Source organism: Ursus arctos, unplaced genomic scaffold (assembly GCF_023065955.2).
Source record: "Ursus arctos isolate Adak ecotype North America unplaced genomic scaffold, UrsArc2.0 scaffold_23, whole genome shotgun sequence".
Taxonomy (NCBI): domain Eukaryota; kingdom Metazoa; phylum Chordata; class Mammalia; order Carnivora; family Ursidae; genus Ursus; species Ursus arctos.
The window spans coordinates 7,751,436-7,774,845 of NW_026622908.1; the positions used below are offsets into that span (position 1 = coordinate 7,751,436).

Sequence of the window (23,410 nt, forward strand, 5' to 3'; positions counted from 1 at the left end):
CTTTAGGGCAGGGAGCAGCTCCGCAGAGACTCTACTCCAGCAACACGCCCACACGTCATCAGACACGCGGGAGGCCTTGAAGGCCGGAGCCCCAGGAGACAACGTGTGCACAGAGCTTCTGCTGCTCCCCCACCCCCAGCCATCTGTGCAGGCCTGAACGTGCCTGCCTCACCAGACGGCCCACTTCAGACACACCCTCGTCGCAGTGAAGCACACCTCAGGTGCACGAGCCCCCCGGTGGAGATGGGGAAGAGGAGGCTCAGGTCAGACACCAGGAGGGCCGCCTGGGCTGGGGCAGTAGGAGGGCTCGGCGCCCGCCCTGTGTGCACACACAAGCTGCTATTCCATCCCCTCTCCCTACCCTCCGGTCCGCGTTTGACCCTTGCTCTGGCTCCACACCCCTATCAGAAGCCCTTGTCTCGGGGTCCGGGGGGCGGGTGGGTGCACTTGCCATGCGGACTTCTAGCCATCTGTTGGCGGCCGTGAGGAAGAGGGAGGCAATGTTGTTGGAGTCCGTGTATTCGAGGAGCTTCTGCTGGAACCTAGCCTCATACCTGCAGGGAGGGTGGGGAGGGTCTGAGGGTCCACATGGCCCCCAGGCCCTCCTTACTTACGGAGAAGCAGCCAGTAAACATGCCGTGTCTGACGTTGTGTACGCCATTCCTCTCTGACTGCTCTCCCAGCTCCTTGCTGTTTATTCAAACTTGTCCAGACTCTCACCTCCTTCAAACTCCTGCTTTCACCGCAGGACCTGTTCTTCTCTCCAGGGCCCCCTGTTACAGTGACGTGCACTTCTGCCCTACTAGATGCTCAGGCCAGAAACCGAGGAATCACCTGGATTCACACACACTCCCTCTACAAGACCTCCTATTTCCACTTGTAAAATAGCTCTTGCTTCTGCCTGCCTCTCTCCTGCTTGCTGCCCACCACAAACTCACCGGGGCCACTGTGCCAGCTGCCCCACAGGTCTACCTGCTCTCTCCCCACAGCCTGCTCTGCTCACAGCGGCCGGCATAATTTTTGTAAATCACAAATTACATCCCATCTCTCTCCTGCTTAGACTATCAACGGTTTTGAGGCTGAAGAAGCCCCTCCTTGCCAGGAGCCTGCGTGAGCTGGCTCCTGCCATCCTAGCCTCCTTCCATGCCACAAATTCCCTTGCTCACTGCCTCGCAGCCACAGAAATTACAATAATTTATTACTTGCCCTTTCTCAGTTTTGTGACAATACCAAGGTCTTTCCCACCCCAGGGCCTTTGTACATGCCTGGAATGCCTTCTCCTCTGCTCTTCACCAGGCTGACTCATCTCAGCCTTCAGGCTTCACCTCAAATGACACCTCTTCAGGGTGGCCTTTCCCGGCCTATTGTTCCCCATCTCTGCAGCCTGTATGCTTCATAACCTCTGCTCATATGTTCATTTCTCTAGCTGCTTATCTCCCTCACGAGACTGTAAACTCTATGAGAATGGAACCCATGGCTTTTTGTTCACCAGGGCATCCCTGGCACCTGGCACTGTCAATAAATACTTGCTGAATGAACAAATGGAACCTTCCCTGACCCTCTAAGGTGGATGGGATCTCTCTGTACAAGGAAGGAACTCTGGACGCTTCTTTCCTTCTCTTGTGTCCTCATCATGTTCTCCTTGCGCTACTTTGAATGGACCTGCTTTTTCTCTCTGAGCAGCCTGGGCTCCTGGCATCTCTCACCCTAGCCACCTCCCCACACCAGGCTGGCTTGGCCAGGCCCAGAGGAGGGGGCGGAGCGCTTGTTTCATGATGAGCAAAGGAACAAATGGAAGCCGAAGCCGTCTTAGCATTGGTCTCAGGGAAACAACTGGGGACTCAGAGGACTCAGAACAAGTCTTACTGGGCATTTGCTTTTCACTCTTGGAAGGTGTTTGTTCTGTTTTATTTCCGGGTGGAGGGGCTGTGCCTGACCCACGTGTCTGAGGAGAGCAGAGTGAGTCTCTGAGGTGTGAGAGAGCGTACGATCGCACAGCCACGGTGGCGGTGTGTCGGTGGATGGTGTGGCTGAGGCGAGTGTGTGTTCCGAAGTCTGAAGGGTGTGACCAACTGTGGGCTGAAGGTGTCTACCTGCTTGTGCTCGTGTGTGTGAGAGGAGAGCCTGAGAGGTGGGTGTGCATGAGGGTGTGTGGGGGCTGCGGCTTCTGGGATAGGCGTGGGTCAGCGTGAGGGATGTGGAGAGCCCCAGCGTGGGGCCACGCAGACCCACGTTCTTACTTCCTGGCTGTGTGTCAGGACTGAGACTCAGTTTCCGCGTTAGTAAAATGGGCCAGTAATAGTTCCCACCTGGGCTGAGACCGCCTCTGAGCCCACCACTGAGTCTGGGGCTGGGGTACGCCTGAAACTTTTCTGGGAAAAGGCAGGGCCTCCTAGAGAAACCAGAAGGTCCCACAGGCCTGGGTTCCAAGCCCAGCCCTGGCTCTGCCCACACCACGTGTGTGACCTCCGGTTGGTGACTCAGCCTTATCTGTTGAAAGGGGCTGCTCGGATCTACGTCACGGGGCTCTCATGAGCATTAAATGAATAATAAACACACAGCACTTAGCACAGTGCCTGGCACGTGTTAGGGGCGCGATCAGGAAATGCTAGTTAGCTCTCAACAGGGCCGGCTGCTGCACAAGAGCCAAGGAATTAAACACATCCAGGGAGGACAAGTCCCTCATCCACATGTAAAGATGCCCCACTGTGTCCGTGTGGGGCGTGCGAGGCCTCACTGGGCAGCAGTCCCGCCGACTGACCGCAGGCTGGGTCTGAGGCTGCCTGCAGGATGCTGCGTCCACTCAGATCCTACTGAGAGGGTCGAGGCCTGTGGAGGAAAGTCACAATCTCTCCGCCCAGGCCCAGCCCGAAGGCCGCCAGGCCAGCACGTGTAAGAGGAACGGTACTAACACGGAGGAGAGGCCAGGCCCAGGAGTGGGGAGGGCACTGGCAGTCAAAGGACCTGCGGAAGTGCAGGCCTGAGACAGGAAGGAGGCTCAGAGGAGACCTTAGTGTCATGCCAGGTTCCAAGGGGTTTCTGTGCGGAAGACAGCACAGGCTTGTCCAGGGGGCAGAGCCAAGGCCAGGGCACAGCTCTGAGTTGCTTTACTTTACTCAGATAAGACCCCTATGAGGACCTTTCGCTGGTGCAGATGTCCAGGGAGTGAACGGGGCCTCAGTGCTGCACGAGGGGCCTAGAGCCTTGGGGCTTGGAGGGAGGAGACGCAAGCCTCCCTGAATCCTTTTGGCTGGTCCTTGAGCCCTAGGGTTACTGCTGGACACGGGACTTGGTGTCGCATGCTTACTGTCACACCCTGCACAGCTGTGCCATCCTAAAAATAACCTGGAATCACTCTCTGGGTAAGGCTTAGAGACCAGAGTCCAGCTATCCGAGGCAGGAGTCTCTGGCCTGTTTGGCTGGAGGAGAGATGTTCTGATACATCAGACAGAGGCTGGGGCAGGGAGCAATGGCCCCTCTACTCCCCAGGCAGCCTCAGATGCTCCTGTCCAGCCCAACGTCATGACTGAGGGTGGAAAGCGGGGGCACTGAAGTTTGGGGGGAGTTCCTCCAGCTCGGTGAACTTTTATTTACCCTTTGATGCTGGCTCCGACAGCATCTCCTGTGTGAAGCCTCGGTGACTGCCTCCCTTCTAGATCCCACAGCCTGCATTCCCCTTTCTTTCAGAGTCCCTGCCGCGTGGGCCCCTCCTGGCCTGCTCAAAGCCTGGACTGTAAGCGCCTCCAGGCCGGGGGCTCATCTGACTCATCTGTGTCTTTTCAGTGCCTGGCTTGAGCTTTGGCTCTGTACATATTTACCGAATGAATGGGCAGATGCAAGCCTAGGCTTTAGAGGACCTTACACAGAGCGGTTATATAGTCTCTCTGAGCCTCAATTTCTTTGTTTGGGAAATGGGAATAACACATGTACTGCCTTGGATTGCAGTGCGCCATGAATGAGATTGGCATGTAAATTGCTTAGCGTAGTGTTCAAGTCACCGGAGAGTCTCCATAAAAGATGGCCTTAGGGCTGGCCCACATGATGGAAAAGCCTTCCCAGCATTGATAATGTGAGGAAATACTTCCCGGCTTTGTTTCTTGTCCTGCCTTAGCTCACAGAGGCTCTGGCCTTGGCTGCGGGGCTGAGATTTTCCTCTCTGGATCATACAATAGAGCCCACCGGACCTGACCCCTCTGGGGGACATCACCGAGGCTTCTGGGCCTGAGGAGGGGTTGGGAGACACGAGTCCTGGGTCTTCCTAAGCCAAGCCCTGACAACCGAATCACATGACCTGTGCCCCTGGCCCCAGTCCCACCCACCCCCGCCTCGGGGTAAATCTGGTACCTGAAGGCTCGGATGGTGGTGAGACCTTCCACAGTTTCAGCAAAGTGGGAGAGCAGGGGGAGCTGGGTGGTGTCATCCAGCTGCTGCAGGTCCCTGTGCAGGGGAGCAGAGCAGAATGGTCAAGACAGCGGGTGCAGGGCTCAGCCCAGGTCTGAACCCCAGCTCCACCCCCAACCACTGTGTGCACCGATGGCTTCACCTGTCTGGGTCTCAGTGTCTCCCCTGTAGAGAGGGAAGCCAGTGGTGCCCCCAGCAAAATGCTTAAACAGCACACCGGGGCAGGCACTGTGACCCCGGGCACTGTCTACCTCCCACGGGAGTCTGTCCCTCACTCTCCAGTAAGGCGGGGCAGGCACGGTCGCTTCGCTCTCCCAGGGAACAGCTAGCGAAAGGAGCAGGAAGACCTGACACAAAGCTTTCAGTCCCCTCCCCAGTAACCACATAGGTTTTGGCACATCACGGGTCAGGATCTACAGAGCTCCTCGAGGGGGAAAGGCCAGAGGTTTCCACGGCAACAGGATTGCCCCTGCTCCCCACAGCTGCACCTTGACAAGCACATCAGAGCCAGGGAGGTCAGGCTGGGATGCAGGAGGCAGCTTTCCTGGACAGACTGTCCCCAGGGCAGAGTGGATGCCAGGGGAACAGGGTGGTTTCTCTGGCAGAAGACACGAACTTTGTAAAACAGCTTGTACAGCGTTTAAAAAGCCCCAGTGATCTGTGAACACTAACGTGCTCCTCCTGGGTGCCGGGCGGTTCTACACCACCCGGTATGCGAATCTCGATCCTTGTGGGCAAGGTGACCGTGGTCGAAATGGATCTAAATTTAATTGTTCTTATTGGTAATCTGCATTTTGACTCCCGTTACTGATCAACTATGTGCACTTGGGAAAGGTACTTAACATTTGATTGTAACCTGCGGTAAGAAATGCATTTTATACTACAATCATTGCACACACACACACACACACACACACGCACACTCCTACACGACCCAAACAAAGGTTTCATGAAGCAAAACTTACTATATGCATACAGTCCGATATGATCTGTTCAATTTCATTTGATAAAGACGCTGGCTGTGATCTATGATATTGACTTCATGACCCACTGATAAGTTGCAATTGGCAGTTTGATAAACACTGGTCTAGAGATTCTTTTAAATTTTCCCGACAATTATTTGAACCTATGAGTTTAACAGAAGCGCTCCCAGAAAGAACTTCTATTCTAGAGAATGTTCTTAGAAACTTTGGAGTAGGAAAGAAACCTGTGTGACTCGAACACTCTCAAGGGCGAATGTGATCATTGTGAAAGTCTCCTTCAAGTCAAGGCTCCCAGGCACGCACTGGCCTCCGTGAGCTGGGGGGTACAGTTGCTATACACCCCTGCCATCAGGTGCCCTCAATTTCTTGCATCAGCAATCAGCCTGGTCACTGCACTCCTACAACCCTCCTGAGAAGCATTTTGGCAAAATGAAGGAAGGGCATAAAGGGGTGTATACACCCTGACCTAGCAATTCCACTCCTGATCGTATCTCCTAAGGAAATAGTTCCGATACTAATGGCAGAGTGTGTGTGTGTGTGTGTGTGTGTGCGCGCGCACGTGCGCGCCGACAGGTGGTTACATCAGGGCGGTGGAAGATGAGTATCTCTCTTTCCTTCATTTCTCTCTTCCTTTTCAGGAGGGAAGACAACTCTACTACTTTTTGATGATTACTCTAGTAGGAATACCCAACTGCCCATAGCAAAGCACCTCCCATCCTTCCTCCCCCTGAGGCTGGCAAAGGCTGCCATCACCTGGACGCCACCCGGAAGTACTTCTGGATGAAGTAGCACACCACGGCCAGGGGCAAGAGGGCCACGAGGAACACAGGCGTGACGTAGGAGATGACAGCCAGGGCTGAGACACAGAGCAGGGTGGAGCGGCTCAGGCACTCCAGCGTGGACGGGATGTGCTGACGGAAGAGAGGGTGAGAGAGGGAGGTGAGCTTTGGTGTTTACCTTCAGTGTGTTACCTGCCGCCATGTTTTGCTCTCTCCCATTACTACAGCCCCACGTCTTCTCTCTCCAGCTACACTGTAGGCTTCCTGAGAGCAGGCGTCAGGACTTTGTTTCCTCACCATCTAGTACGATGGTAAATCAAGAACACAAGCTGAGTCGAAATGAATCTTCTCCACAAAACCAGTCACCTTGGTTCAGACAATGCTGGAACCTCACTGAAGTGAGCCAGCGGGTACTGGATGGAAGCCAAAGGGATGTGGTTTCCCTCCGCCTTATCATGACGGTGTCACAGGGGCAACCCCAGGCCCTGAGGCAGCACTATAATCAGATTGGGACCCACTGGGTTCCTCCCACGGGGCTCTGAGCACCAGATCTGGGGAAGCTGGCACCAGAGAGGAAAATTGTGGGCGCCTGGCCTCTCTCTGAACTGGGGAAATGGGTCACAGGCCTGTGTACCTGGTCGATGGTGTTACAGTCAGCTGAAAATCTATTCAGGATGCTTCCAAGGGGCGTGGTCTCAAAAAACCTAAGAGGCAACCAGAAGAACAGTTACTCATCCGTTTATTGATTTCCTTCCTGTTTATTGAATGAGGGTAGTTATTTCTTTCATTTTAGTGTCTCTGGGGTCATCTCTGGGTCTGGCGTCCTAGGGGTGGTTGCCTCTGCAAGTCTGTAGATATCTGGCCTGTGTTCCCGAGAATTCCTGCAGCTGCCCAGAGGGGTGCTGGGCCCTCACTGACCTCTCTGGCTCTTAAGCCCACTGCCACCTTCCTCAGTTGCTTGCTTAGCCTGACTCACTCAGCAGCTGTCCTGGGGACGTGGAGTCTTCTCCAGAGGGACGATCTGCCAGGGCGAACAGGGCCCTGGGGACAGCCTGTCAGCTGGCTGACCCTGCAAGGCTACTCAGGCTGTCATCACTCTGGCTCTGACCCAGAGCCGGCCCAACCCTAACGAGAGGATTTCAGAAGCTCAGATCTGGGACAAATAGAGGGTAAGTAAACATTGAAGTCATGTCTGTGGGCCACAGAGAGCTCATGAGTCTGAAAAGTAAAAAGTGTAGTCAGATGGTGAGGCCTTGGCATTGACAAGGGCCAGATAACCCGTTTGCCTGTCGTGCTTTAACGCTGAGTCAGCCGGTCGATTGGGCAGTGACCACCTTAAACCTGTTTCACACCAAGTGGCCTTTGGGATTTGTACACACCCCATTCCAGTAGATTAAAACATGTCCCCATGTCCCCAGTGTCAGAACCTGCACGCTGGCTGGGGGAGGAGGGGGAGAGCCGAATCTGTGGGTGGAGATGGGCAGATGGTACCTGCCTGGGGAAGGGAAACGTGCAAGAACGCAGAGCCTGCGGACGTTCACTCTGAAGGGCTGCTGTGACAGCTAGATGAAAAAACCGTATAAAATGCCGAGCACCGTGTGTGGTTTTCCTCTGCTTTCTGCCCCGAGGAGGGCACTTTACACACACTGTCTCCTTGAGCCACCCCTCCCCACTGCAGCCTGTGACAGAGGTTGCATATCCCCATTTTACAGATGGGAGAACTGAGGCCCAGAGAACAGTGACTTGCCCACAGCCCCGCATGGCCGGGGGAAAGCAGTACCTCATGGGAGCCAGGATGATCCGGTTCAGCAGGCTGCGGTGCAACCTCTTGGCCACCTTCAGCCCCGTCCACTCTACCGTGACGGACGTGACAAGGCACAACACGATACCCAGGCTGCAGAGCACCGTGAACACCATGGCATAGACAGTCTGGTCGAGGGCGCACTCCTGGGCCGGGCGGAGAATGAGATGGGGTCCTGGGGGGTCCGTGGGGCAGCCCTCTCCCCTCCCTGGCGCCCCCCGACCCCTGCCCTGGGGCTGCCAGCCACACCTGGCTGAGCGAGCAGTTCCCGGCTGCGGGGCTCAGGGTCAGGGCGCTGTCGGTCCACTTGGCCAGCCAGTAGTCAATGGCCACCAAGACCATGTGCTTGAGCAGCTGGGAGAAGACGAGCAGCGACAGCAGCAGGATGCCGGCCGACGACAAATACTTGGCGCAGGCTCGCCACGGGATCTTGGCCCGCTGGTGCAGCACTGAAGACAGGTTGTCCTCCTCCTCGCTCTCAGCTGCTTCCTCTGCAGGCCGTAAGAACCCCCCCTGTGGCTTCCCATTTCGCATCCCTCAGGCTGAGCCAGGGGCCTGTTATCCCCACTTACGGATGGGAAAACCGAGGCACACAGAGCGGAAGGGATTTAATAGCAGTCACAGTATCTCACCACCCCCAGAACCCCGAGCCTTCATCTCCCCATGGTCCATCAGACCTCAGGCCATGATTTCACTGCCAGTCCCACTGTCTGTACCTTCCTCCTCTTCCTCATCCTGCAGAAGGCCATCTCTTGAGGACATGGCCCGGGGCAGGCCCTGAGATGGCTCTGTGGCTTTTCTCTCCATGACGGTCTCCTGGAAGACAGATGGAACCTGGCCACTGTCCTCAGAGTGTGCAGAGGGAAGAAGGGAGGATGGAGGACAGCCATCCCTGGCAATGAGCAGAGTCAGGTTTCCAGAGTGCCCCCACCTGGGGGAGGGTCCAGATGGATGCGAGTTTGTCTTGCCAGAATTTACTCCTCCCCATTTATCGGCTCACGATACCCCAAATATTCCTGTGGGAGACCCTCTCTCCCCTATTCCTAGTCTCTGTGACTCGGGTGGGCTGATCATTCTCCCTGGCTCCCTGGGTGGACACGAGACTCAGGGCTGGCCAATCTCACATTCCACATCCCTGGCCACAGTGATTTATCCAGGGGGGGCACAGGACCAAAGCGGACAAAGGAGCCTGGGGACTTGTGCTGAACCGTTGTGACAGAGGCATTCTCTTGCTGGCAGAGGTGTTGAGCCGGGAGAACGTAAGCCCGCGGCTGCTGATAGCTCTCTCCGCCACCACGAGAATGAGGCCGGTCTGAGGGGAGCAGAGCCAAGGAGGGAGATAAACAGGTTCCTGACGGCAGTGTTTAACTACCTGGATCCAGCTCCACCTGAAGCTGGTCCTTTTTACTTTCATGAGCCAAAAAATCCTCAACTCTCCCCTTTCCTGCTTCGCCAGTTTGAGCTGATTCTCTGAAGCTTTATAACTAAATGGTTTCTGGCTATTTCAGGGGACGGGGAAGGCGTCCACCTGAGTCTGCGCTGAGTAGACGGCACAGGTACCGGCCCTCCTCTGGCAGTTGGAAGTGCTCGCTCAGCCCCCACATCTGTCCTTGGGGGAGTTTCCTAGGGCAGTGAGGGCAGGAAGGCCTTTGTGTGTTCACGTTTCCACCTTCTCCTCCGAGGTTGTCTGCCTGGCCCCTAGGACATACTCACCTTCTCCAGCTCTTGGTCCTGCCGGTTCATGAGGGTCTTCCAGTGCTCAAAGAGCTGGCACTCAGACCTCTGGAAGTCCTTGAGCGTGCCCTCCCTCTGGATGGTGCCATCCTTCATGGCGATGATCTGGAAAAGCAGAAACAGACCCGGCCCGGGGCTGAACGGGAAGGGGGAGTGGCGGTCACACCCCTGCCTCAGCAAGGAGTCTGCGGTGGACCGGCACACATTCTTTCCCCCACCACAACTGGCCGCTGGCTTCCCCACGGCAGTCCTCACCGACCTACTCCCAGGATTTAGAGGTCTGTACTTCTCGGGGGGTACTTCTCAGAGGTTGCCCCAGGGTTGCTAAGAGGGTTTGCAGAGCAAATTGATGTATCCTCGTCAAGCGGTCTGATTCCTCGCTAGGATCCCATCAGGGGCAGCTGTTTTCACACACTCAACAGCTAATCGCACGTCTGGTAGGTTCCACCAGTGGTTGACGACGCACCTATTGGTCTAAGTGTGTGTGGCCATGCCTCTTTGAAATCAATAAAACTGATTTTATTTGAAATGCTCAGTGTTTCCCACTCATGGACACTCGTCATTAATTCAGAGACCCTCCCCTGCTCCTTTACCCCCTGGGGTGCAAGGAGGGATGCCTGGGAGACTTGCTCACTGACATTTCAAGGAACCAGTCATGGCTTTGTCTGCCTTCTTTGGACTAAAGATTGTCCTGAACTGCCTTGCCAAGGTCACCATGGAAACTCAATCACAGACCTTCTGCACCTGTTACAACAGTTTTTTTAAAAATATGGATTTTTTTTCCTCCCTTTTTCATAGTAGAGGGAGGATTTTACCACATGCAGAAGGAAGACTTAGGTCCATTTAGCATAGGTCTGAAGCTCAAGGAGGCCCTCAATTTTCAGGGGCAAATTTATATAGGAGTCTGGCAAGGCCCCGATTGTAAAAGTCACGTGATTGCCACCTTAAAGGTTAAATGCTTTCCAATTAATTGAGAAGTAACTGTTATCTACGTATTGAGGAGTGCAGAAATTTGGATAATGTGAGGTTTCACAAAATTGCATCCCATTGATAATACTGATGTTTCTACTAATACTTGTATTGTTTGTTTCCGTATTTTCCAGTTGATCTTGACTTAGATACATCCAACCCGTGGTGGGTCAGAGGGCAGGAAGCTGGCTCTCCCATCCGAATCGGCAGTCCCAAGGCCAGGGGGATGAGCCATCAAACTGGGCCATAAACAGAAGGTAGGAATTGAGTGTCTGCTCCTTTCTGAGACTTCTCGGTGCCAGCCTTGCAGGTACCCAGAGGGGCCCCAGGTGAGGGTGGGAACATCTGAAGCTCTAGGTGACACTGAGCCCTTGGCCTGCAGGATCTGCCGAAGCTACGAAGCCATTCAGTGTGCATCTCTTCTGCCCTCAGCAATTGCTACTGAGACACCGACTCCTTGGGAGATGTCCTACTGCCTCTCCCACCTCAGCCCTCTATAGCGTGACCTCCTTGTGGCCCCTCACCCAGTCCGCATGTGGCAGGTACTGGAGCTTGTGGGTCACTAGGACCACTGTCCTCTTGTCATCCTGGAGCAGCTCAAGGATCCCGGCTTGCATCAGGTGGTCACTCAGATGGACATCCAGAGCTGAGAAGGGGTCATCCTGGGCGGAGGGAAGAAGGTCGGGGCAAGTGTGTGGGGAGAGGGTAACAGCGAGAATAAAAACCATCAGAGTTATACCAGCTGTGGTCCAGGGACTGGCACTAGTTCGCTAGTTCGCTGTACAGCCTCGGACAATGTACCTAACCTCTCTGGGCTTTACATGCCTCATCTTAAAATGCGGCTGTTATCAGTTATTGCTTTCAAACAGATTTAATCACAGGCACTTCCTGACTGCCGAACCTTCAGTAGCTCCCCATTGCCTCTCAAGTCCAAATTCCTTAGCGTGGTGATCTAGGCCCTCTATTACCCGCTCAGTCTTTCTGGTCTCACTTATTTGTCCTGTCCAAGTTCCCTGTATTCCAGGTTTCCAGAGAACTTGCCATTCCAGGTTTTTTTTTTTTACCTATGCTCTTTCCTCTGCCCCAAGTGCCATTTTGCCTTTTGTCTGCCTGGTGAACTCCTACTCACCCTTCAGTGCTCTATCCTAGCTCTTCCTGTGTCCTTTCTTCACTTCCATGCCTAGCTTTCCCTCCTCTCAATTCCAGTTTTAATAGTTATTCGTCCATTCCTGTGAGGCCCCCAGGAACCGACACCCCTTGTGCCTGGTAGAGTAGGAGCTTAATACAACTTTGCTGAAATAAACAAAAATACCCTCTTTATTTCTAACAATGCTGTTTAAAGCTCATATAAAACCATGAATAAGCTAGTACTTTGTAAAGTGCTATGTCAGATGGTAACAAAGACTATGAACCTCTACATTTTGAAGTGTGTTTAGTGGGGAGCATTTATGTGTGTTGGGGGCAGAAGGGGGAAAGAATAAAACCAGGTTCAGAGACCTGAGGTTCCTTCTTCTGACTCCCCACCCAAACGTCTTTCCTCTTTCCTTCTGTTTAACCGACTCACTCTTCAAGGTCTTCCTCCAGGAAGCTCTCCCTGATTATTCTAGCCCTCACAGTTGTCTCCTTGGACAAGCCTCCTCATAGACTGTGCCCCACAGTTTGCCTTTCAGCTGGGCTGTGGCTCTTGGGTGTGGTGACCTCCATCTCCCTAGTTAGACATCTCTGAGGCCGAGGACTGGCTCTCAGAATTCTCCCGGGTCAACCAAAGCACCTAACGCAGAACTTGGCATGAAATAGGGTAGGGATCGCTAATAAGCTGACCTCACGTTTGACCGCTAGTGGGTATCTGGAGTGCTGTGTGGAGAAGGATTCTGAGGCCAAGTGAAGTTTCCCACAGAAACTAATGTGGGGTTTCACAGAATTGCTTTCATTGATAATGCTGAATTTTCTGTGACTACTGCTGTGATCAGTTAGCAATGTCTGCTCTGGGCATGGGGATGGGAAGTGCCAGCAAACATTCCACAAATCATAGTGGGGCTAAATAAGTGTTGATAGTTGGGGCCGTCCTACAGGGAGGCGGCCTGTAACTACTCCACATCTCCCGTATGGCTACTGCAGAGTTCAGTGTGAAGTCCTCAGTGGGTCATTTGCACTATCCTTGCCTCAGTTTCCCCGTCAGTGATTAGGTAATATCTCTGGCAGGAGAGGCTTACTCCTGGAGAGGGAGGTTGTTGGGTGTTGTGTGTGTGTGTGTGTGTGTGTGTGTGTGTGTGTGAACGGGCCGTGAGTCAGGGAGGACCCCGAGGGAGATGCCAGCTAATACACTTACCAAGAAGACAACGTTGGTGTGCTGGTACAGGGCTCGGGCCACACTGATTCGCTGGCGTTGGCCACCAGATAGATTGATGCCCTGCGACCAAAGGAGAGGAAAGGTCATGCTCTCAGAGCCCCTCAGGAAAGACTGTCCTGCCCCTTACTTGACTGCAAGCTCCTTCAGGTGGAGGCCTGGCTCTAGCCACCTCTTTCCTGCCCCTCACTGTGAAGAGAGGAGGATCTTACACGTGTTTACTAAATTCATTCAGAAGTGGGGAGCACGATCCCCCCGTCTTTGAAGACTCATGATGTAGGTGCTAGGCACTATCTGACCGGGGACGACTAAGACAGAGGAAGTAGGGATTTAAATCATACATAAGGAGGGCAGTTGTGGGAGAACCCGATTTGCCTAAGCTTACGGCAGAGGAGCCCCACCTTGTGAGTATACGTGAAGGATAGAACCCCGGGCCTACCGCACCATCGTGTGGGCCCTTCGGACATACGTGGGGCATGAATGAAGGAGATGCCAAGTCACCTCCAGCCCAGGAGGGCGCGAGTGGCAAATGTGTCGAGGACAGCCAGCAGCCCGGGGCTCAAGACCGTTTTGAGCTCACTGCAGGCAGCTCTTCCGCCCTTACCCTCTCTTATTTTCCAGTTCCCTGCTCTCCCTGAGAACGATCTCAGGGCATGCTGGTGGCGATGGGTGGGGATCAGGGGAGCCTGAGGGCCCCTGCCTTGAAAAAACCCCATAGAGGCTGCTACTAACCCGTTCCCCAATCTGAGTCTGGTCTCCATGGGGCAGGATGTCGATGTCCGGCTGTAGGGAGCAGGCTTCGATGACCATTTTGTACCTGGAGTGGTTGGGACAGGGGGCGGGGGGAAGGACAGAGCCGATCAGCCTGGCCAGAGTCGGGCCTGACCACATGCAGGGGGTCATTAGCTTCCGGGCAGCTGTGCTGGGCAGGGGGGGGAGCAATGGCTTTAATGGCCTTCTGCCTGGCTGCAGGCAAACACCACGGGAGCTTGAAAAGAGCTGAGGGCAGCACCTCCCAGAGTCTTGGGGCCAGTTAAATATTTGAAGGATGAAATTGGATAGTAGCAAATATGCCATGTAAGTGACAAGAGGGGGCCCGAGGCCCCTGTGCAGTGGGGGAAGCTACTGCCAGAGCCCACACTGGGGGCACCACCAGGGAAAATCACTGCTGGTTGGCTTAGGCAGTAATGATGATGGCTGATCAAATATTTGCCCAGCCTGTTCCTTTCATACTTCCCCTGGCCAGCTCTTAGCTTGGGCAGGTGCCAACCAGGGTGCATGGAGGCGACAAGAGTGTCTTGGTGACATGGAATTGGGTGTCAGGCAGCCTTGGATTTGAGACCCATTTCTCTCACTTATTGGCTGGGTGGCCTTGGGCAAGTTACCTAACCCTTCTGAGCCTTGGTTTCCTCCTTTGTAAAATGGGGGTAATAATAGTAGCTGCCTCCTGGGCGGCTGTGAGCATTAGAGGAAACCACGCATGTAAAGAGTAGGACACGGCACTTGGCACCCAGGAGCTCAATCAATGGTAGCAATTATTATCATTGGAGGGAAAATCGTGCACAAACTACAGAGCTGGGTGTAGGGAATAATGGGAAGCTGGGTCAGCCTTCCCCTCAGCCTCAAGAGAAGGCATCAGGGCTTTCACCTAACTCCCCCTCTTTCCTACCCTCATACCCACAGGAGCTGGACTGCCCCGATACCCAGGCCCATCTGGATCATTTCCAGATGCACCATATGGAACAGGCTGGAATCCAGATAAGCATCCTGGAGAGCAGAATGGCTGGGTGTGGGTGATCAATGGAGGGGCAGGGCAGCCAGCTGGGGCTCGGGCACCGGGGAGGGTTGGCTAATGCTGCCCTTGACCAGTTTCTCCCCTCCCCCAGCCTGTCTTCCTCTGAGAGGCGTTTACCGTTGTTTGTTGAAGGGACTCTCAAAGGTGATGTTCTCCTCCACAGTGGCATTGAGCAGCCATGGTTTCTGAGAAGCATAGGCCACGGGGCCTCTCTTCCTGGAATACAGCAGGTGGGAGTAGGGGAGGCATTCTCAGGGGCTCGTTCTCAGAGGCAGTTGTCAAGCAGATGGTTTAGACCAGGGAGGTGCACTTAGCAGAAATCTGCTTTGTGTGGTCTCCAGTGGCCTGGGACGGGTTTGGGTGCCCGGGTCTTAGCAGACTAGGGGGAACACGATTGCACCCCTGCCCTGCCCTGCATCAAACCTGTCTCCTCCCTGTCATCTGTTCTTCCTGAATCTTTACCCAGAACTGGGAGGAGCCCAAAGTGTAACCAAACCCTCAACCCCTAATTTCCTGCTTTCCTGAGGGGCCTTCAAACCACCTGATTTTGATATTAACAGGTAATTCTCCAAGTGGAACTTAAAAAATAGCAGAGCTAAGGGAACCACATTTAGTGTGATAAGGTTTTTGAAGACCAAAAACAAGGGGGTGGGGGGGAGATAAAAATGGTCTGATGTGAAGGGAGCAGCTTAAGGCACAGAAGCAGTGGGGCCTCAGAACCATCTGATGAGCACAGAGCCCCCTTGGGTCTCTTCCCTGCAGCTAGGCTGGGCCCTGCGGGGAGGGGCTGCCTTCAAGGGTTCTGAGGCTCCCTTGGGCTGAGAGCCCTTCTGAGGAAGTCTGCCCAGCGGGCAGGTGCTCCCAGTCACAGTACCTGACGTCCGAGTCGGCCACTGGCTCCCGCTCTGGGCTGCAGCAGGAAGAAAAGACACAACTTCAGGGCTCCCATGCACGCACCAACTTCTCCCTAGACATCTGTGCTCCTTCAAACCTGGCATGAGGGTGCCTTTATGGTCCCTGGGACGCAGGATGCAGCCACCCGTGTCACATGGAGGGGTGTGGAGAGGGGCTCGGCCATCCTGGGGGTGCCTCCACTGCCCGACCCTGTGTAGCACCCCCAGTATGTGTGGGGTGCGTGAGGAGGGCCCCAGGGCCCAGCCGAGAGGGAGAACGGGGGAAAGGCACCAATGGTGTAAGCTTGTGTGTGTGTGTGGTGGGGAGAATCCCGTGTCAGAGGAGTATCAAGGCCAACACATGGCTCCTCTAGACTCCAGTGTCTGCATCGGGGCTCAAATGCACAGACGCGTCTCAGACAGACGTGGCTGCCCAAACAGCTGGGGCAGGGAGGGTTGTCTGGAAGGAGCCAGGCCAGGCCCGCAGCTCGTGTGTGGGAACGTTGAGCCCATGGCACTCTCGCGGTGGCAGCCAGAGGGCCGAGAAGGGCTCGGGCGTGACTGGAAGCCTGGTGTGGCCCTGTCAGCAGGCGGCGGTGGAATCTGGGGGATCTGAGGGGAGGGGGGCATGGTCAGCTGCCGTGTCCACGTGCCCCGGGCTGCCTGCAAGGGCTCCAGCGCCAGCTCCGCTGTCCCGCTGCTCTCATCACAGGCCATACTCGTCACGTACCATGAGCTCGGCCGTTCGGCTCAAGGACCGTGGTTACTGTGGCTAGAGAGTACGGGGCCTGTCATCACGCCCCGGCACTTGGGGACAAGGTGGGAGAAAGGGCAGAGGAAACACGGGCAAGCGAAACACTCCGGCGTCAGAGTGAAGGCCAGGAGCTTGAGCTGAGTTACGACGTTGAGTCAACGTTCCCAGTCCTGACTTCAAGCCACCGCCAGGGTGTTTCGCATGTTCTGGGGAGATGTGAGGCTGGGGAGGGGCGAGAGGGTCTCAGAGCCTCATTAATCGATCTCACGTGGACTTTTTCAGACCTGTACACTAAACATAAAGCAGCACGGCCGCATTTTCTCTCTGGTCTGGGGGATAACCACCTCCTCTTTCCCAGCTGTGTTTCTCAACTTTTTTTTTCCCCAGGAGCATTCCCTAGGGCCTTTTTAGACACTTTTTTTCCCCTAATTGTCTTTTCCCTGCCACATTTGTTTTCCAATTCTAAAAACCATTGAATGGTCACAAGGTTGTCACAAGGTTGTGCAAGTATCACCACTAATCCCACATTTGTATCACCTCCCCAAAATAAACCCTGTACCCAATAGCAGTTACTCCCTTTCTCCCTTCCCGCCAGCCCGTGGCAAGCAGGAAGCTACTTTCTGACCGTCTACCATGACATTTTAATTAATTAATTAATCAAACATTTTTTTATTTTAAGTAGGCTCCACACCCACCATGGGGCTTGAACTCACGACCCTGAAATCAAGAGTCTCATGCTCCACACGGACTGAGCCAGCCAGGTGCCCCGTTCACCACGAAATTTTTAAACCACAGATATATTGTATATCTGTTTATATATTACATAGCCCTTTGAAGGGCCGCAGACCGGCATGTCTAAGTTTTTTCTCTCCAGGAACCAGAGAAAGCATGCCTTATGTGTCCAGTGCCTCTGACACAAAGTTAGCTGCGCTCCCTGCAATCCAGACTCAGTAACCCCCCAAGCCCTCCCAGCGCCCTCCCCCCAGCTTCTTCCCTTTGTTGGGACCCCCTTCTAACCCAGTTCCGAGGCTGTACCTGGGGTCCTCTCCCGTCTCATCAGGAAGGCTGCTGGGGCACAAATGGGAAAAACCAACACAGTTACTTCTCACTCCACTGCATTTCTCTCCATCACAAGGGTCTTCGGAGAGAAGCCATCCCGCCATCCCCACCCCTCCCCAGTGTCCCCAAGTGGCTTCCTTGGGGCACAAACCACTCTTCTCAATCTCTGTCCTCCCACAGCACCTAGACAAGCACCCTCCAAATAGCAAGGGCTAAATCCGTGCTCCTGGCACGGGCTCAGAGCAGCCGTGAGGCTGGCCGGGCATCACCATGGTTTTCCAGGTGGGAAAATGAAAGCTCAGAGAGGGACCTTGACTTTGCCAAGGTCAGAATCAATGTATGCAGTGCTTTTGAACTGTAGATTGGGACCCGATAATCGGGTGTGAATTAAGTGAAGTGCAAATGCACTAAAAAAAAAGTGTGCACGGCACGTGGTTAAGATGTGCCTGACATAACATAATAAAAAATTATTTAAAAAAAATAAAATTGTAAAAAAAAAAAGATGTGGTGAATTTTTTCTCTTATCTGTCAACGCAGAAACGTAGTGGCCTGTGACATAAATGCATTTCCCACTGTGGATTATAGTAAAAAAAAAAAAAAAGGAAAACACTGAGTGAGGCAACCTGAATTTTGGTGCCAACTCTGCCAGTGCTCTTCCTCCTCCCCCAGACCACCTCTCAACCTTCCAGAAGTAGCCCTCTGCTGATAAAATGGGTGCTTCCGACATGCACATTTGGGGAAAAACAATTGGCTCTGTTTTCGTACAGATCTTACTTTAATCATACTGAAACCAGAGAACATTTATGTTGAACTTTTGTAAGCACGGTGCTAAGCACCGTAATAGTATCATCTTCTTTAAAGCTTTAAATAATCACATGAAGGTTGATTTGGACAGTCTCCACTTTACAGACAAAGAAAGTGAGGGTCAGAGAGGCTAAGTAACTTGCCCAAAGCCACCCAGCCAGCACGTAACAGAGGAAACAGATCTATCTGACTCCAAAGCTTCAGGATCTTAATGACCAAGCTTCATTACTGCCCTGTGATTTGTCAGGAACCCTGGGATGGACAAAAGCAGGCATGGAAAGGAGCCTGAGGAATTCCTTTCTGTCGCTTGCTGAGGAGCAGAGCTGAGAGGTGATCCTGATGGATATGCAGTCCCACGTCCCCTCAGATTCTGTTCTCTGATCTTTGGGGTCTCCTTTCATTCTCTCAACCCCACCTAACCTTGTGTTCCCCGACCATCCAGATTGCTGTCATTTCTGGGCAGCTGGTAATGTGAGAGATGAAAAACCAGAGCTTATAAATTCCAACTGTGGCCATGGCCCAGATAAGCTCGTCTCTGGAATCTCCCTGCCTTGCCTGCTTCCAGAGCTCCAAAGAGCTGTCTCCAGAGTTGTTACTTATCGGGAGGAAAGAGCATTTGCGGCCTCCCTGAGGACCCCAGCACACAGCGAGCGCTCTCGGCCCTAACTCAGTTTGCATCGTTGTCTGCACTGCTCAATGAGACCTTATAATGGACTATCTTACTCTCTAATCATCTTCTGGTTAAGTCTTTTATCCCCAGTGGGATTTTAAGGCAGGAACAGCATCTTTTTCCAGCCCCCACCTCGCATAGCACATGACAGACCTGTAATAAAGGGAGGTTATTAACTGACATCTTAGTCATTTGGGAAGAAGAGAGGGAGGGAGACTAGCACTCAGTGAGGGCCATCCTTATGCCAGGCACAGTGTGAAGCTGCTGGTTTGCACCATGTCATCCACAGGACAACACTATAAAGAGGCGTTAGTATCCCCATTTTACGGATGGGAAAACTGAGGCTTGGAGTTTGCATGACATGCCCAATGTTACAGTTAGGACGAAGGGAAGCTGGGGTATGAATCCAGGTACATCTTCACCTTTTTCCAGTGTAGCCCCAGCCTCCCTAGAATGAGCCTCTCCAAGGCTTCGTGTGTAGCTGTTTCCATCTGAAAAGTACAAAAGGGTACATGTGGCACGTACTTTCTCTCATTGATTACTGGGGTCTTAAATGTGTGGGGACCATTCCATCCCTCCTCTGCCTGTACCTTTGGGACCAAGCACTGAGTTGAAGGACAATTCCCCCCAGTTCTCCAACCCCACGTCCTTCCCTCCAACCAGCTAGGAGCTAGGCATGCGTGTGCGTACCAAGAGGAATCGAGGCCCACGGCCCACCCTCACGGGGCTCGCCGTCTGGTAGAGCGAATCAGACAGGTACAGAGGTCAGAAAGTTATGAAGGCCAAAACAAAGTAGGAGTAAGAAAGTATTATAGACATTTCAGGTGAAAGGGCCCACAAACACTTTGCAAATGCATAGAGAAAAGACTGGAAACTTCTAGGTGATGGGATATTAGGTGGTTTTTACCTTCTTTATACTTGTGTGTCTTTTCTAACTTAATGAATGTTCTTCTAGAATCACGGAACAATGTAAATTTAAAAAATAGTTTGGGGGAGAAGAAATCTGAGAGAGTGAGGAAAGGCTCCATGTAGTCAGAGCTGAGATGAACTCTGTAGGAGGGGAGGACCGAGTGCAGACAGAGGGAGAGAATTCTAGGTCGGAGCAAGAGGCAGCTCGGGAAGGCAGGCAGCTCGGAGAACTGGAAAGAATATGGGCTCTGAAGTGCGTCTCTGAGGAGTTTCTCTACTCGCTGGTTGTGAAATCTTCAGCAAGACCCTTCCCTTAGGGGAGGCTCTGTTTCTTTCTGTAAAAAATTGGGGTCATGGCACAAATCTCAGTGACACTGGGAGAATATATTATAAAAACAGCTCATAGCTGGTTGGAGGCAAGGCGTGGGGTTGTAGAACTGGGGGATCACCTTCTCAGCTCCGTGCTTGGTCCCAAAGATTCACACAGAGGAGGAATGGAATGGGCCCACCACTGGTTTAAGACCCCAGCAATCAATAATAAGGGAAGAGGTAGAAATAGGTTGAAAGAGGAAGTTAGAACTTTTGGGTCTCCGTGGTCCCTTTACCCTGCCCCTGACAGGCCTGTAGCTGCCGTGAAATGTCACCTTTTACCCACAGAGCCCTTTCCAATTAATGTCATTGGGTCCTAACACCAAGTCTCTGAGAAAGGAAAGCATTTTTCTCATTGTCCTCATGAGGACACTAAAACTCAGAGAGGTCAAATAACCTGCCCACGGTCACACAGCAAACTAGGGACAGACTCAGGACTACAACCAGAGACCATCGGGTTCCAAGCCTGGCTCGTCAACTCCATGCAGTGCCCCTTGTCTTGTCTGCTTACTACCTCACTGCACCTGCCTCTCCAGGAAACCTGGGGTCACCTGAGTCCTTTACCCCTACTCCCCAAAGGCTCCAGGGGAGACTGGACCACAGGGCAGTCATGAAAGGAGGTGGTTTCTCACCTCCTGGGACATCAGGGGTCTCGGGAGGCACCCTTCACACCAACCCCCACCAGGCAACAGCATTCTGAGGCCGCCCCGGGCAAGCAGGGCCCAGGCCGCCTGTGGGGCGCAGACAGAAGTAACGAATGGCTCCTACAGGGACGCCTCGGCAGGTGGTGGGAGCAGGGGCAGCAGGGAGCTCCAGGGAGGCTGATTTATAGTTCCTCATCAGGAAATGGAACATTCCTCTCCACCCCAGCGCTTTCCTCAGGGCCCCGCTTCCTGCTGGCTCCCTGGGGACATTTACAATCATTCTACTGTGGCCATTAATGGCCCTATTCCTTATTTCTAGGGAAAGAATTTCACTGGTGTATATCTGCTCGTATTAACTTTTCATCCAAGTGTTTTCTTCTTAGATATTAAGGAGACGGTTTGCAAATTCCAGGGCTGACCGTGCGCTGAAGCGGAGAGCCCGGCACCGGCAGTTAGTAAAGCAGATGTTCAGCGGCCACGCGGTTCTCCCTGAGACCCCGGGGGGCGGCCCAGGTGCTGCATCCGCCCGGGGCCGCTGCGGTCAACCTCCAGCCCAGAATGCAGACCCTCACCCGACGGACCTCCGTGCCCACCCTGGGCTCCGTCTGCATGCCTCCATCCACCCAGGGCTCGTGAGCTCCCCAGGCAGGTCTTCTCCTTTGTCGCCTGCACGGAGGAGTTCACAAGACACACCTCCTGTGCTGGGCACTCGGGGTACAACGTGGACTAACCCTTCAGTCCTGCCCTCGAGGAGCGCCGCGTCGTGGGGGAGACGACACGTCAGCAGATAACTACAACAGCAGAGGCACGCACGAGGAGGAGTCCCACTTTCCAAACGGTGGCGGGGAATTGGGTGGTGGAATTCTGGGTTAGGGGAGCAGCCTGGGCAAAGGCACGCGGGAGGAGAGAGACGCAGAGACACATTTACGACGGCAGTCTCGTGAAGGTCAGAAATTGCTCCCGGTTTGTTCAGTTAGCAAATGAATTCATTTAGCCAAGGCTCTGTGGATACAGAGAGACAAATAAGATATGGTCTCTGTGCCCAGGGAACTGACTACCATCTCTCCTGGGAGACAGGCCGGGGCACATTCCAGAGCCACAGGGAAGTCTGTACCTGCCACAGAAGCCCACTGTCAAAGAATATTTATGATATTTATGGGGCACTCACTACATGCCAGGTTAAGCCTCACATCAACCCCATGGGAATAAGAGAAGCCGGGTACAGAAAGGTCACAGCATTTCCCAAAGCACAGAGCTCAGACCTGAACCCAGGCATCCTGTCTCCGGAGCGTTTGCTCCTATCTGCTCGGCCACGCTCGTCATTGTTCTGTGAAAGAATAAATGAGCGGCTGTACAAACCAACCCACCTCTCCAGAGCATTGCTCTTCTGGGCGTCCTGATCCCCCAGCTGCCTGCCTTCTGCCTCCTGGAACTCTTTCTGGCTGCCTGGTCACCAGGCCTTGGCGGTGGCGTGGATGAAAACGCCGGGGCAGCCTGGCATCGCCCCTGCCTCTGGCCGCAGAGAGGCAGACGTGCCGGAGAGGCTGCCAGGTTAAATGCTGTTTTGCTCTTGGCTCACTTTGCAAGTGCATCCTACCCCTGCCGACCCAGCCCCAGTGTCTGAGGCACGGAGCTTGCCTGCAAGGGAGGAAGCCCTCAACACGCAGCCCCCACGCTTAAGTCACTCGTTGTCCACGACAGGTGGGCCGGACAGAGCTTGTACATGTCCAGGATTTTGAGAGGCAAACAGCAGATGAGGGCAACTGAGTCATGTCTGTCCAGACTCCTTCTCCCAGCCACTGGACGCTGTAACGAGCTCCTAACTGGTCTCCCTTTCTGCAGTCCACCCTTTTGCCCCCCCCTTCCATTATCACCAGCATGATTCCTCAACAGCCTTCCGGCTCAATCTTATTTCCTGGGCCTACTATATAGGGGTATCTGAGCTGAGCCCAGCCACCCTCCTGCTGTCCGCCACTGCACCCCACACCTCCAGTGCTCCAGGTTCCAGAATCATGTTCTTTCACATCAGTGTGCCTTTGCCCATGCCGATACCCCTGCCTGGAACACCTTCCTCTCCTACCCTTGCCTTTTTCATCTGCTAAAACACCGCTCATCCTTCAAGGCTCAAATACCACATCCACATGAGCCTTCTCTCCTTGGCCACAGAGACCCTTGTTCCTCTATGCTCGACCATGGCACTGATCTCCTCTCCCCTCCCATAAAAGCAGGGGCTGCGTCTTAATCATCTTTGCACTGCTGTCGCCATGCCCAGGGTCTGGCCCACAGTAGGTGCTCAATAAACAGGGCATGAGTGAATACATCAAGGTAGAGAGCCTGGACTCTGAGTTGCATGGCGAACGAAGTCTCATAACTTCCTAGGGTTGGCTGTGGGCTCCCCGGGTGTGCCTCGCTATGCTGGGGAGGGAAGCTGCATCGTGGAGGAGGGCAAAATGGATCCTGAAGGAGCGAGAACCTCTTCATCACCACCCGCTCCCCCAG

General features: G+C 53.8%; 1 protein-coding gene across 1 annotated transcript in view; it reads right to left on the reverse strand.

Annotated features, from left to right (window-relative positions):
• ABCC8 (ATP binding cassette subfamily C member 8) overlaps positions 1–23,410 on the reverse strand; it is a 73,237-nt gene that overhangs the window by 5,122 nt on the left and 44,705 nt on the right. The window contains exons 17-30 of the mRNA XM_044379811.2: positions 17,492–17,524; positions 15,684–15,719; positions 14,927–15,025; positions 13,747–13,831; positions 12,997–13,077; positions 11,192–11,329; positions 9,678–9,803; positions 8,681–8,780; positions 8,214–8,455; positions 7,944–8,110; positions 6,798–6,867; positions 6,138–6,295; positions 4,345–4,437; positions 452–554 (exon numbers count right to left, since the gene is read on the reverse strand). Of these exons, the coding sequence (XP_044235746.1) occupies positions 452–554; positions 4,345–4,437; positions 6,138–6,295; positions 6,798–6,867; positions 7,944–8,110; positions 8,214–8,455; positions 8,681–8,780; positions 9,678–9,803; positions 11,192–11,329; positions 12,997–13,077; positions 13,747–13,831; positions 14,927–15,025; positions 15,684–15,719; positions 17,492–17,524 (1,531 nt within the window). The remainder of the gene's footprint in view (positions 1–451; positions 555–4,344; positions 4,438–6,137; positions 6,296–6,797; positions 6,868–7,943; positions 8,111–8,213; positions 8,456–8,680; positions 8,781–9,677; positions 9,804–11,191; positions 11,330–12,996; positions 13,078–13,746; positions 13,832–14,926; positions 15,026–15,683; positions 15,720–17,491; positions 17,525–23,410) is intronic.